This window comes from Panthera tigris, chromosome D3 (genome assembly GCF_018350195.1).
Source record: "Panthera tigris isolate Pti1 chromosome D3, P.tigris_Pti1_mat1.1, whole genome shotgun sequence".
In the NCBI taxonomy this organism is placed as follows: domain Eukaryota; kingdom Metazoa; phylum Chordata; class Mammalia; order Carnivora; family Felidae; genus Panthera; species Panthera tigris.
Window position 1 is genome coordinate 12,737,197 of NC_056671.1, and position 14,492 is coordinate 12,751,688.

Genomic DNA, 14,492 nt, shown 5'->3' on the forward strand with positions numbered 1-14,492 from the left:
ATTTACCTGGCACAACAGGATTTTCTAATGGTGTCTCATTAGGTATTAATAACATGAAATAATTACCGTCAAAGTGACCTTTTTGTCAAGGGGATATAAAGAAGCGAATCATTTAACACCAAGATAACATGGTGATACATTAAAATCGCATCTTGGCAGGATTTGAGCATGTAGTGAATTCAAAAGTGAAAAAAAAATGTTCGTTGTGTAAGGGCTTGTGTTGGGTGAATGACCAGTACCAAGGACAGTTTCCAGTATGTGGCTCCTGCTTTGGAGTTGAGTCTTCTGAGAAATCTTTTAAAAAACTTCCATTGACAAACTGCAATTTTTACAAAAAAATTCTTTTGGCTCTTTGTTAACAGTTGGGAACAAATTCCTTGTCCCGCAACTTCCTGAACATCGAGAACATTAAACGACGCCATGGCATCACTGGAGGGGGCGAAGGGGCTGGCGTTGTATGGAATCCGAGCGGAGCAAACGGCTGGAGGCTGACGGTTCTTGAGCGCCTGGTCAGATTTATCTACAGCTGATGTGTAAAATGTCTAAATGCATTTGAGAAATAACTTTTCTGCCTCAAAGAGGTTTAGCTACTGTTGCCAAATTGGTACAGCTAGTGGTTATGAAAACCACCTCCCCAAACTGTTGGATAAAGTCCCATCCGATGTATGAGCTAAGTATCTGAACTAATGAACACCTGAAGAAACACCATCTAATTCTGATGATTAAGGAGCCTAGCCTGATTACAACGGATGCAGGAAGTGTGTAGTTGTTTAATGCTTTTGTGGCAAGCAGCCTTACAGCGCTGTGGCTGGTGACTGACGAGACAGACATCAAAATGGTCTTCTAACTGAAACGTGGCCTCGCTTTTCGCCATCTTCGATGGTACAACTATAATAACATGGTCACGGCGTCGCGTTTGCGAAGCATTTCTCAGAGACTCATCCTTGTCCCTTATCTGCAGATAAAATACCTGAGGCCGAGTAATGTCAACAGCTTTACCTCTACATTCAGACAACATTAAATTCAGAACAATGTGTATATCTCTAAATGGAAGAAGATTAAAAGCAAGGTTTCGGTTTATCCAAACTGTGTAAGTTCTGCCAAGTCCTGGGGTTCACCGTTTTAGCACGAGATTCTGCTCCTAAGAGCACGCAGGTTTTTCCTACTGGATGGACCCCAGGGGAATACCACGGTGGCTGCCGCATGGTCCACCAGAGCCCTGCTTGTACCCGGGGTGTTCAATGGCACACTACTCTCACCAGCCTATAAATGGGGCAGAGAACAAGAAGAGATCTGTTATTTCTAAGGCACATCAAAAAGAAACTGACCCAGACCATGAAGAGAAAGGAAGTAGAAAACAGACTTGTAATGTCTTCTAGGATTGACTACAATCTTAGAGCTGGGAGACACAGATCTGATCTATTCAAAACAGTTAAAGAACTAAACACAAGGGCTCCTAATTCAATGCTGTGTGTGTGTGTGTGTGTGTGTGTGTGTGTGTGTGTGTGTGTATGTGCGTGCATGTGTAGTCTCTAAGCACTGCTCTAGGAATGCAGCTGTACCTTGGAGCATGAGAATGAGAATACAATCTGAGAACAGTTGCTGGTGAGGGTGATTAGGGCAGTAAAAGTCTATGCCCGTGTTACTCTGGAAGGTAGAGCCCGGCTACTAGCCAAGGACTATTCAATACATTATACATGCACCTTTTGAACAGGCTTAGATGATTCTGTTACAAAGGCAGGATGGGAGGGAAAAAAGCCACTCAAATTTCAGTAATTCAATAATTTATTCCTCTAAAAAAGTGTGTAAAAGTATATAGCTCTCATTCACAAGGTATATATGAATGACATTTAAAATGGAGGCCTTTTAGTATTGTTTCTTTTTATCAAAGTCTCTTAGTGTACTGTCCCAGCGCGATACTGTGGTTTTAAATGAACTTCACATATTTTTGTATTCTTTCAAATTGTTTGCTATATATAAAAGAAGCTCACTGCAAAATGCTTGAAGGAAAAAAGGAAACCAAAGAAATTCAGAACTTCCCAGAAATGTACAGCTTTTACATTTAAAAAAGGTTCTGAAATATACATACAAGCATGCTGGACAACCCCGCCCCTCTCCCCTCCCCATTTCCCCCTTTTAGTTCAAACCATGGTAAGAGTTCTGATTTCTGCAGAATTTCCAAAATTAAAAATAAAAAAAAAAATAAAATAACTTCTCACTCTGTAGCAAATCCAGGGCTTGTACATTTCAGATTAATTCAGTAAAAAACTCACAAGTAAAATAATGCATATTTAAGGGAAATATTATACAGACTTTTTCACACAGAAGTACATAATAAGATTTTTTAAAATCTATTGCCATTCATTTATTTTTGCACAAAAACGTATAAATATGTCACCAGCTTTTCTTAACTTAAAAAACTTAAATAAAAGACACCAGATGAAAACTACCCTTTGCTGCCTTTTTTTTTTTTTAATTTTTGTAGGGGTTTTTTTGTTTTTTGTGTTTTTTTTTCTTTTTTTGCTTAGAATTGGGTTTCTAGGGAAGAAAAGCCCCTGCATTAAAAACAGCCCATATTAAAAAAAAAAAAAAAATTCAAAGTTCTGATGAATTCTGGGAAAAAAAAGCAACCCCAAAGTGGTAAAAGATTACAAATATCTACTTTACAATTTGTCTTCTCACCAAGATAATTTTATACAAGTTTACAATCTTCATCATCTATGCTCTTCAAAAGGCCTTGAGAATTTTCCTTTCTGATTAAGAAAAAATAGCACTGCAATATTTTTAAAGTCAATTTTACACTGTACACATTAGATACAAATGGTTTGATATATCAGATTTTTTTAACCTATACATTGCGAAAGTCACCCCCACCCCCAACTGGTGGTACAGAGAATAAAATTATCCATTTACAAGTTATTTCTCTGCTTACATATTCCCACCACACAACTTTTTTTTTAATATAATGTTTTAAACGTTAGATTATTTCAAGAAAAATACTTTTACAAAATCATATCAGTTATTACATTTTCTTTTTTTTTCTTTTTTTTTCTTTTTTTTCTTTTTTTTTTTTTTTGTTAATAACCAGGATATGGAAGTCTCTTGGAAGAACTTTAAAATTTGCATGATTCTCTCTCCACAGATGACTAGAGCTCGACAGCCTGACCAGCGCGGCTTGCGGGAGGCAAGCCCGCGCCCACTGCCCTCAGACAGAAACGCGCTGCGACGTCAGGGTCAGAAACGGGGTCTTAAAGACAACCCTCTTGGGCCTGGAATGAGGAGTCATAAAATACTTCGATTAGCCATTAATGCTTTAAAAAGGCATTTTTTTTTTTTTAAAAAGTCCCACCACAAAGGCTCAACTTCAAGTACTAATTTAATGGTTAAGTTGTAATATTTCTTTGAAATAATATTCCTATGGTCCAGAAAAAAGTCACCATATTTGTAACTGATTTTATGAGCAAACACTTTCAATTATGATATGTACATGAGTCCCTTTTGATCTAATGAGAGGAGAGACCTGGCTTTCAATAAGAATTCGCTAGAAAATATATTTCCGTTGTGACTGTATAAAACTAATGAAGGTACTTGGCTCCACGGCTCTGGGTGGAGCTTGACTGCCTTCTGTACAAAAATGTTATCCTTCGTGAAACGCTGGCCGCTTTTAATAAGAAACATGGCAGAATGTTTTACCCAGTTTGTTCTTAATAAAGCCTACTGCTGGGTGGTTTTGAATATATTACTTTTCAGGCATGTCTCCCCAATCTGTTTTCACTCCTTTTCCGGCTTCTAGGACAGAGGTATGTAGTCAAAGAATCCTATGGTGGGTCTGAGTTGGGTTTCAGCTACTGTACCTGGTCCTCATGACTTAAAAAAAGTAAAAGTCACAAAAAAACATATGACAAAACAACTTAAAATAAATAAACAAAATGAAGATGTCTCCAGACCTTTTGTATCTACACACAGGTATGAAGTCGACCAAAGCATTCATGCCAACCTAGATGGGACCACAAGGGAGACAGAAACCCCATTATGAAATCATATACTTGAGCTGGTTCTTATTTTTAAAAAGTTCCAGATGATGGAGTTCAGGTAACCCACAGGCCATACACCAGTAACTAGAGGATTTCATCCAAAAGGGCTAAACTGCCCTTGTTCTTAAATGGAGACTGGAAACACAGACTCTTGTGCAAAAGGATACTGTCTCTTCTGTTGCCCTCTTAAAAACCACCACCACCACCAAAAACTTCCTGTGGACCCGTGGTTTGGGGCTGCACACACCAGAACACTGGCTAGAAGTCACCGCTTATGGAAGTTTCCAGGTCCGTGAGAGAAGTGTCAATGCATCACTCTGGTAATGAACACTGCAGAAATGACATGTGCCTGCCGAGGAGTAGTCACAGTGCAGGACTGTGGAGAGCGGTCTCTCAAGAAGAGCGTGTAGGGCACGTGCAGAGTGTAGCAGGTTCCTTGGACTCAGGCTGCAGGGAGGAGGAACCGAGCCAGGGAGAACAAGTGCTTCTCCAATTAAAGTATGTTCATGATGGCGTTGTACAACTGAGTGAGCACCACAAAGTGGACGGGAAGGCAGGAGGTGCGGTCCTGGGTGGCCGGATTGCACGTGAGCCAGGACAGAGCGTTGTACTGCTCCAAAACGAACCTGCCGGAGAGAGCACACAGGTCAGGGCCACGGGCCACAGCAGCGCTTTTACGTTTTAACGTTCCACGAGTCAGCAGGACGAGGCTCCATGTACGTCAGTCTTTCGCTTGCCCCCGGGTTTCCTCGTGGTTCTTTCCCCCCCGTACCCACCTCATCTAGACCCACACTGTCCAGTATGGCAGCCACGGCCACAAGTGGATTCGGATACGCTGTATGTCAAAAAGAGGTGCTGGATTTCAAGGAACTGGTCTTTTAAAAAAGCAGGCGAGATGGCTCATGAATATTTTCATGTGGGTCAACTACTGAAATGATACTGCTTTTCGTATACTTGATATTACTTTGATGTATCTTTGATAAAGCCGATAAATTTATTTTTGAAATTAACCTCATCCATTTATTTTATTATTTTGATGTTGCTACTAAAAACAACTGAATTAGATATGCAGCTCACATCACGGTTCTACTGGACAGTGCTGCACTACAGACCCTGAAAGCCTGAAACATCATGTTGACTGGATCCTCGCTTAACTGTAACTTCTAAATCATTTAAGAGTTATTAGTGAACACTAGAAGACGCCTGCAGACTTCCTCAAGGTACATGGAGAATGCTCATGGTCTGTTAAAGTGCGAGAGAATTAGCATATGCTTCTGGGAGACATTTCCCAACTGTGGAATTCATGCTCTAATGTTATTTATATAATCTATGTCAGGGGGAGTAAAAAATGCTTTCAAAGCCAAGTGCTTTATGTCCCAGGCTCTGTCTTCTAACCACCCACCCCTAATTCTGATCTATTTTCATCACCATAAAACGTCTCCTTTACACAGGAAGCACGGGCCACTGTACGTGCACACACGCGTCAAACGGAACCAAGAATACCAGTCTCCCTGACCTGCACTCGTATGCGGGGTTTTGCACGCAGCTCTCCCTGGCTGCTCAGACGGTACTCCGCTGCACAAAAGGCAGCGCCTTTTCCACACTTTAAGTAAACACCTTGGAAAAACAAAACTAAAGGAAGACTGTAGCAAGCTGTAACTGCTATTATGCCTTAAAACAATCTACCTTAAAACGTCAGATGTGGTTTTGGAGTCAAGAGGATGGGGAACCCGCTGAGAATTCCTGGCAGGGAGAAGTTCATCCGTCTGTGCTACAGAAATGTGGTGGTGCAGCGAAGCCTGGCAAGAGAACAAACACGGTTACCTTCCCGGCCTCTCGGCTCCCAGGAGCCTCAGTTTTAAGCTCTCGGTAACCCTGATGTGATCCCAAAGAACTCCACACCCTGGAGGTGGAAAAAAAAGCTAGCTTTGCAAATACCAGTGCGTCACAAATGATTCGATAATGTGCCTCTTCAGGTCTTCATCTGTAAAAGGCCCCACCATCTCCACGGCCTGGATACGGCCGACTCTGCCCTTGTGGTGGTTGTGTAACACGTCCTTCCATCCTGACTTCCCATAAGTGGATAGATCTAGAGGCTCAATTCGGCTCAGATCCTTCTGGGGGGCGGGGAGGGCGCGGGGTGCAAGCACACTTCGTGGCTGGCGCTACGAGCTCCCTATGCCTCACCTCGAGAGGCGTGAACGTGCGCCGCCCCACGTGCAGCTCGGCTCATCGCTGCCGTCAGCACGTTCCCGGCACGCCCCACCCGCTATCATGGCTTTAGCACACGTTATGAAATAACTGAGACAGGCAGTGTGTTGAGGACAGCTAATATAAATGCTTCTTTATTTTTTAGGTTTCAGATTAATGAACTGTTGTTCCAGTAGCTTCAAAGGGTGACTAAAATGTTCTGGTTTTCAGCACGAACCCTTGGATTTGTTTCAATCTACTGCTACCATTGTTCTTTTTTATGTTCAAATTGTCCCATCCTTGGGCAATGGGAACCCTCCAGTTGGTGGGCCCTTTGAAGTAACTCTAATGATCTTAAGTAACTTCCCTGCTTTTAGGTGTGACCATATATCCTAGGTTCATCTTGAATCCTTCTTACTTCAGACCCACACGTCAGTCCATTCTTCAAAGGAACTCCGGTTCTCTTGAATGATAAATGGTATTTCAGAACCACAAGTGCGGCAAGAGCACTGTTTACTGATCCTGTCGCTGCTCGTAAGCTTTCTCAGTAGACCAAGCTAAAAAATATGTGTATCTTTCCTAAGAGGAGAAAATAAATCTAGGTTCACAGTGACAAGTCTAATTCAAAATAAAGACGACACCGACTTATGTGGTAGAACTTCCTTGATTTCATAATAATATGTTACAGCCATTAGTTGAAAGAAACTGCTTCAATTGTTTTTGGTTTAACCTTCCATTATTCCTTTTAGAAAATACAAGTAGGTTGTGTGTGTGTGTGTGTGTGTGTGTGTGTGTGTGTGTGTGCACACTTTATCAATTACTACAAGGTAACCTACACTCCACAGAATGATTATATTATAGTCATCCTCCCTTTGTTATGGATAACTAACACTCCACTGAATGGATACACTGGTTCATTCGGCCAGTTCCGGTGTTTCTAATCTTTTACATTTATCACTTTTTGGTTTTGTCAGTTTCTTCTGAATAGATTTCCAGAGGTGGCCTCGCTGCATCAAAAGGGAAATGTGTGGGGCGGTATCACTTGGCTGTCCTACTGGCACCAGGGCCATCTCTCCACAGTTCTGCCAATGGAGCATGTTGTCAAACTTTAGGCCTTTTGCCAATCTGTGGTTGAGACATGGATTTCATTCCAGGTTCTTTCATCCAAACTGGAAGGAGGAGATCTTTTATTTTAACCCTTAATTTGCATTAAAAGGTTCTAAGACACATACAGGAAGGAGCATGTGTAAATAAATATAAATTTAGCTGCCTCTTGCCCTACTCTAATGAAGAAAGCTGAAGCTTGTGGGGGAGGGGGGGCAAAGGGGGAGAGTTCAGCCCACAATGATCACATCCACCCAAGCTTAACTTCACCAGTGGCAATGCATTGTGGACCTGGGAGAAAGACTGTTACATACGACCACGTATCCACCCGACATGTGCCCTGAGGGCCCCACAAAGTCTCCTCCTTGGGTTAACGTGATTGCTTCCCTTGTGATGTGGTTTCAGGTTTCTCTCCTAAATCCTGCTCCCCCCCTGCAACTGTAATGAAAATGTCCTCAGAGTATAAGTAGATGTGAAAGAAAACAGGGGACACGGTGAGACTGTGGTGACTGAGACAATTTCAGCAGAAGTCACTCCTCCCCCGAAAATTCAAATATGACACCAAACCAACCTTTAGGAAGAGGGGGCACTGGTTCTGAGCCTGGGGACATGATGACCAAAACCACTGGGGGAGATTCTCCGCTTTGGCAGTTGACACGAAATACCCAAGGGCCAGGGGCTGCTGCTTCAGCTCCTCGGGTGCCTCTCTAGAAAGAAGACGCTCACCCTGACTCTGAAAAACAAAGTCCCGAGAGCATGATCAGCGTGTGACACTTCAAATAAAGTTCTGAAAATCAACTTTATCAAGTCATTCTGCACATCATAGTCCCCCTTCTGACAGCTTTTCACACAAAAACGCCAGGTGACCGAGAAAGGTCAACAAGGAGAGGCACGGTCCCTGCTGCACGGACAGACATCGGATGAAAACTACGGCCCAGGCAGAAGGTACCAGCAAAACTAACTACATCAGTCAAGCAAATACAGGTTGATTTACTCTGGTTTCTTTTCTGTTAAATGTTGGGTGCGTTCCGTGGCATCCGGCATCCAACTACACGCGGGAAGAATGGACTCCGGCAGCTGAGGGAGCCCCCAAGCCCAGGTGCTCCTTCACCAGCAACCAACTAAAATACACAAGAGCACCTGACCGTCTACTGTCAACAACACGGACACTGGGAAAACAGGACACTTCACGGCTCTTTGGGTGGCGCCAGTGTCTCTGACCTCCCGGCAGGGGGGGACCTGCCTGTGAAGAGGCCATGTTTTCACTCTCCGCAATCTCCTTAAATACAAGACTCCTGCAAGAGCCTGACTGTGCATTTCTGCAACTGGCATTTTCCTCATCTTTGATTCTTTTAGCTGGCTTCAAGGGTTGAAAGCAATTATGCAATTATTATTATGCAAGCAATAATAAGTAATCGTTTGTTTTCAAAGGCCTTCTGTTTTCAGGGGAAAAAAATCATCCCCAACTATTACATCAAGTTGTATTTTTGGTTAAAAAATAAAAACTTACCCCAGCCTTGAAAAAATTCTTTTCCCTGTTGTAATGTCTTAATTGGATATCAAAGAATGTTTAATGGTTCAGAAAGAGGAAATCCTGAAAGCCTCTCGGGGGGGTCAGCGGGCTGCAGGTGCTGAGGACTGAGAAAAGGCCGCCTGACTAGCTTCAGAAAACAGTGCGGTTTAAACTCTGACACTCCATTACAGACTTAGGGCTTGAGGCTCCAACAGAGGCAGAAAATACAGCAAACCTCTGTTTCTTACAAAACTAACCTTACACCTCAATTACCAATTCTTTGTTAATGGATAAACCAAATTACAACCACCATGACAGAAAGGGAGTTGCTGTTATTTCCATTTCACAGATAAGGTAACTAAGGCTAAGACAGGTCAAGCGAGTTTGTTCAATGCCACAAAGCTAGAAGCCATACAGCTGGAACTCTGAGCTCCATTTACCAAACTCTAAGGCACTCTTAGTTGCTATTTGCCTCTAGAATTCACATTAATCCTAAATTACAACTACTTAATGTAAAATCTGTGGACCTGGTTCCTATCACACCAATCTCCAAAGAACCAATAAACTGTCATTAACTGGCAAATGACTATGGAGGAAATAAACACATTTAAAATCCCTTCCTTCTAGAAAGGAAAAATGGGAGATAGGTAGCTCCATGAGGATAGTTTACTGAGTTGCTCTTCCCTGGTTTTATCTGCTCTTTGACTAACGTTTTAAATCTTTTCTCCTGATTGTCCTTCAGTGAACTCCAGGCTGGCAATAAAGTTCCACAGACAGAAACCTAAGTCCTCTAACTACAACTCTGTGTCTAAATGAGTGTGAGCAGAGTTGGTTATTCCTGCCCACTTTAAGATATTAGACATAGCCATTTTTCTATGCCTTAAACCCTCAATCTCATATTTTAAACAGAAGGTACAAAAGAGTAATAAGGCATGAACCATCTACCTTTTTTTTTTAATGTTTATTTAGTTTTGAGAGGAAGAAACAGAGTGTGAGTGGGAGAGGCGCAGAGAGAGAAGGAGACACACAATCGGAAGCAGGCTCCAGGCTCTGAGCTGTCAGCACAGAGCCCGACATGGGTCTCAAACCCATGAGCAGTGAGATCATGACCTGAGCTGAAGTGGGACGCTTAACCGACTGAGCCACCCAGGCGCCCCATGAATCATCTAGCTTTTAAACAAAGTTAACACAAGCTATAGCAGAACCTTTAACTCTTCAATCCTCTGTTAATCCACCTCCAATATCCCTGGGATATTTAAAGGTGAAACTGGTTGTAAACTCTGGTGTTTTGTCTTAATCCTAGGGCATTAACCTGGACACTTCTCCAAAATCAACCTGTGGGCCCTTGCCATTTTGGCACCTAGCTACAGAAAAGACTGGAACCGTATAAACAAAGGCACCAGGATGTGAAACAAGAACAGTAAGGCTCATTTCAGAATAATCAACCATCAACAATGTGTTCTTCAATTAACACAGTTACTCTACGTGTTAAAAAAGCAGGGCCATTGAACTAGCCTCTGAAAAGCCACTATTTTGGCAAAAAATAAGAAATAACTGGGAAGCAGCAACCAATCGACCAAAACTAATTTTTGCTAAGAAAACAGTCATTGCAAAATGCCTTCCTGCTGATAAAACATATTCATCAGGAACATTTTCGGGAATAAGAACGCATTTCTTTCAAATTCCTACCATCATTCAAAACAGAACAACTACAGAGTCACTTTTCCACACTGATTTCGCTCACACCAGGGACCAAGACCATCAGGAAGAAAGGCGCACAAAGCAAAGAGGCAGGCAATCACACTTCTGGAGGATTACTGCCCCTGAAGGCCCTACTTCAGATCATTCTTACCCGACTATGCTGGAAGTGAGAGCCCACACCAATTCCAGAAGGAGAGCCTGGGGAAGGAACTGGGGAGGAGTTGGGAGAGGAATGGAGGTTGCCAGTCATTAAGATGCCAATGTCATTATCCATATCATCTGGGAATGGAAGGTCAACAAACATGTCATCTAGAAAGGAGGGAGAAAAAGCACAAAGATTTCAAAAATAATCTATATCCGCAACTTCAACAACATACTGTTTTGTTGGCCCATCACCATTACAAGTGCATGCTGTTAACAACGTGGGAAGATTTAATGTGTGTCTACTGGATGGGAGGTACTGAAAATTGTTTTTTTCATTTTATGTTCTGTTCAATGATCTTCTAATGTGAAGTATTAACAGACTGGAGAAATAAAGAACATAAAACAAAACTCCACGCTCTGTAGAGCCTCCAAGGGCACATAAAAAAAATGGCAAAACAGCTAAAGAAACAATTTAATTATTAAACAAAGTTAAAATTGACACCATCCAAGAAAACAGCAGACTCTGTCCATGCATCCAATTAGCATCAAAAATACCAGAAGCTGAATTAATGCATGTTAATAGGTGTGAACTTGCCCTGAAATTGGAGACCTATTCCAAAAGCAGATCAAAGCATGATGTTTTCACTAAGAAATCCTCTCCCACATTATAAAAGTAAGGTACACGGAGAACAGAAAATTTGGAAAGAGAAGTATAAAAAGGGAAAACTATCACCCAAAATGCAATTACCGTGAACATTTTTGCTACGATTCTTATTCGCATATCGTTACTCCATTATGATCAGACTGTATATAAAACTTGGCATCCTTTTACCCTCCCCATTTAACAAGAGTAAATGTTGGTAGGTGTTAAAAATTCTTCAAAACCCAATGCAAATGGCTACATAATACTGAGCATTTTACAGTTTGTAAACAGCCGCTGCTTAACAAATGCCTTAATAGATATCCAAACCAAAAACACTGATGAAGAATACTTAAATCAAATAATCAAATAATGGATTCCCCCCCCCGCCGACCCCTAGAGACAGGAGCTACTTCATGCCTAGTGGTCTTCATCCTTCTCCAATCCGATCACCAACTATTTACTGCAAGAGTGGCTCCTGTGTGCAGGACACTACAACCGGGTATTTTTTTGCCGTTAGTGATAAACAGAACACTAATTATGCGAGAGAGGGAGATATTTATTTGGGCTCGGCAACAGTGCACACAAATCTTCCAGGCCAGACAGACTGCCCAACCCCGAACACCCTCTTCACGTTCTCTACGTTGCTTATTGCAACACATGCAGCAGGGCGCCGAGCACACCCTTTAGCTCTGCTCCTGTGGGAGACCTGGAGCTCTTTCCTTTCGCGCCTTCCACACTCACCGTTGTTGGGGCTGAACCCGTCTTCGTTGGGGTAGTTTGCCGGGGCCACCTGGATGGTTGACGAGGTGGGGAACACCAGGATGTGTGTGCAGGAGGCATCTTGAGGGGTGTTCAGCTGCGACGACTGCATGTTCAGCGCGGTGCTTCGGCCAAATACAGAGCCCATTGTGACAGCGTCTTGCAAAAAGACAGAGAAAGAGAGCGAAGTGTACCAATTCCTTCTGTGCATCGGTAAGTAACTCCAGAAACGAAGTTACAGGAGAATCTGAACTGGAGAGACAGGAGTCTGACACAACTGCCAGGATGGATACACATCCGAAGTTCGACCTCACTGTTAAAACAGCTTCCCAGAAATAGACTCTAAGCACAGGGCTGTAATAATCCAAGCCTCACTGAACATGGGGAAGGTTAAAATAAAATCAGACTGAGCCCACCAAAAATTTTTTTTTCTTAAATTTCTACTTTTGTATTTTAGAAGGGGAGAGAGAGTGTGTGTGTGAATGGGGCAGAGGGAGGGAGGGAGGGAGGGAGGGAGGGAGAGAGGCAGAGAGGGAGAGAGAGAGGGAGAGGGAGAGAGAGGGAGAAGGAGAGGGAGACAGAGAGAGAGAGAATAGAGAGAGAGAGAGAATGAGAGAGAGAGAATGAGAGAGAGAGAGAGAGAGAGAGAGAGAGAGAGAGAGAGAGAGAATCCCAAGCAGGTTCCACGCTCAACACCGAGCCCAACACGGGGCTCGATCCCACCACCCTGGGATCACGACCTGAGCTGAAATCAAGAGACAGACACTCAACTGACTGAGCCACCCAGTCGCCCCACCACCAACTATGTTTTAACTACTTATTTAAGAAGTAGTTCTAAAACAGATCTACTTTCTCTTTTCCTGTGGTTGCTCACAATTTATAAAGTTCTCCTAAACAACACAATTCTGTAGACACGGTACCATTCAGCGAATAACTATTATAACTAACATTTATTGAATGCTTACTACGTGCCAGATTCTGTGCCAAACTCCTTATTCATGGACGTCATCTCACTCAGTCATCGTAGCTACCCTGAGGTAGAACTATTATCCCCATTTCATCGTGAGGACACAGAACAAAGACGTCGTGAAATCTGCCCAAGTGGTGCAGGCAACAAGTAACCTGGGGCCTAATGAGGCCAACACAGGACATGTGCCTCTCACTGGACTGATGACAAATAACATCATCTCACATAACGCTACTGGTTTTTATGGGGATGGAATCTCCCATCTGATCAGAGAGAACTGGAGGATAAGAACAGACTAAAAAAAGGTATAAAACTGCTTAGCTAAAAAATTATCAAATTGCTTAGTTGCTGATTTTTTACAACTTCTGTGGCCACAATCTTCTGGCTATCCACACCCTGGGAGTCGCATTTACTGAGAGCTTACCACGGGCCGGATACTGTGCCAACTCTTTCAGCTCTATTTGCCTCACCATTCCTCCGCAACCACATCAGAAACACTCCAAATATCCTCTGGAGGCTGCTTACAGATTCCGTCAAATATGTGTCTTCAAACACACACTCCAACACGTATCAGGGTGGTGTTCACTTTCGTGGTTTTTGGAGGGTGATCCTCATACACTAACAACAAATTAGGGTCGGGCAACAGTAACTGGCCATGACTCTAAGAGCTCTCAGGCATATCCGGGACTTACGCTGTCTTCCAAACTACGGTCAACAGAGATAACAAAATCACAGACCACTCCCCTTGGAAGAGACCAAATTTTTGAACCCGAAATACAATCTTCTCTCACAAAGATAATAAAGATCTATTCTACACTTGTCTGTAGACTTGAAGATGGAAGGGACTGAACTGATGTGATAACCTAATTAATGAAAACGGTAAGAGGAGATTTACCTGGCATCACTACAAAGGACCCCTGGGGCTCCATGGCAACCAGGCAGGCACTAAGGATAGAGGGAGAGTCAGCGGCAGAGATCCCACACATGCGGCACACGTCCTTGAGCCGTTTGCTGATTGTCTGTAGTGAACATTCGCCAAGGAGGATACTCCAATCTGAAACCAAATATCACAGTCACACGCAGTCTTTAGAAATTCATCGTGATAGGAGGTTTGAGCGTTTTACCGGATTTGCCTGGTAATTGAATTTCCAGGACTGGGCCCCAAAGGGAATAAGGCTTTACACAGGTTCCCCTCCTCGTTACAAAGAAAATGTTACTTGGCCTCCCTTACACGTCATTAACAAAGACACAAAAGGCCTCCTATTCTGTATGCTGAAATCATGTCTGAAATGACCTGGGAGAGTCCAGCACAGACCCAAACAGATTTAGGTGCTTCAAATGTTCTTTGAGGATGAGGCCAGTCTGTTCCATCCTTTCTCCTCCTCCTCTTACTCCATGTCTGGTTCTTTCACTGCCCCTATCAGCCCTTTTCATTAG

The 14,492-nt window shown here is 42.9% G+C and overlaps 1 protein-coding gene across 5 annotated transcripts in view; it reads right to left on the minus strand.

The window, feature by feature from the left end:
* Positions 1-4,188: 4,188 nt before the first annotated feature.
* Positions 4,189-14,492, minus strand: part of MED13L (mediator complex subunit 13L) — a 300,820-nt gene continuing 290,516 nt past the window's right edge. For all 5 annotated transcript variants that reach the window (XM_042962372.1, XM_042962371.1, XM_042962375.1 and 2 more), the window contains 6 exons: positions 13,951-14,109; positions 12,071-12,247; positions 10,694-10,851; positions 7,900-8,061; positions 5,721-5,833; positions 4,189-4,660 (listed from right to left, as the gene is read on the minus strand). In XM_042962372.1, coding sequence (XP_042818306.1) covers positions 4,528-4,660; positions 5,721-5,833; positions 7,900-8,061; positions 10,694-10,851; positions 12,071-12,247; positions 13,951-14,109 — 902 coding nt within the window. In that variant the 3' untranslated portion in view covers positions 4,189-4,527. The remainder of the gene's footprint in view (positions 4,661-5,720; positions 5,834-7,899; positions 8,062-10,693; positions 10,852-12,070; positions 12,248-13,950; positions 14,110-14,492) is intronic.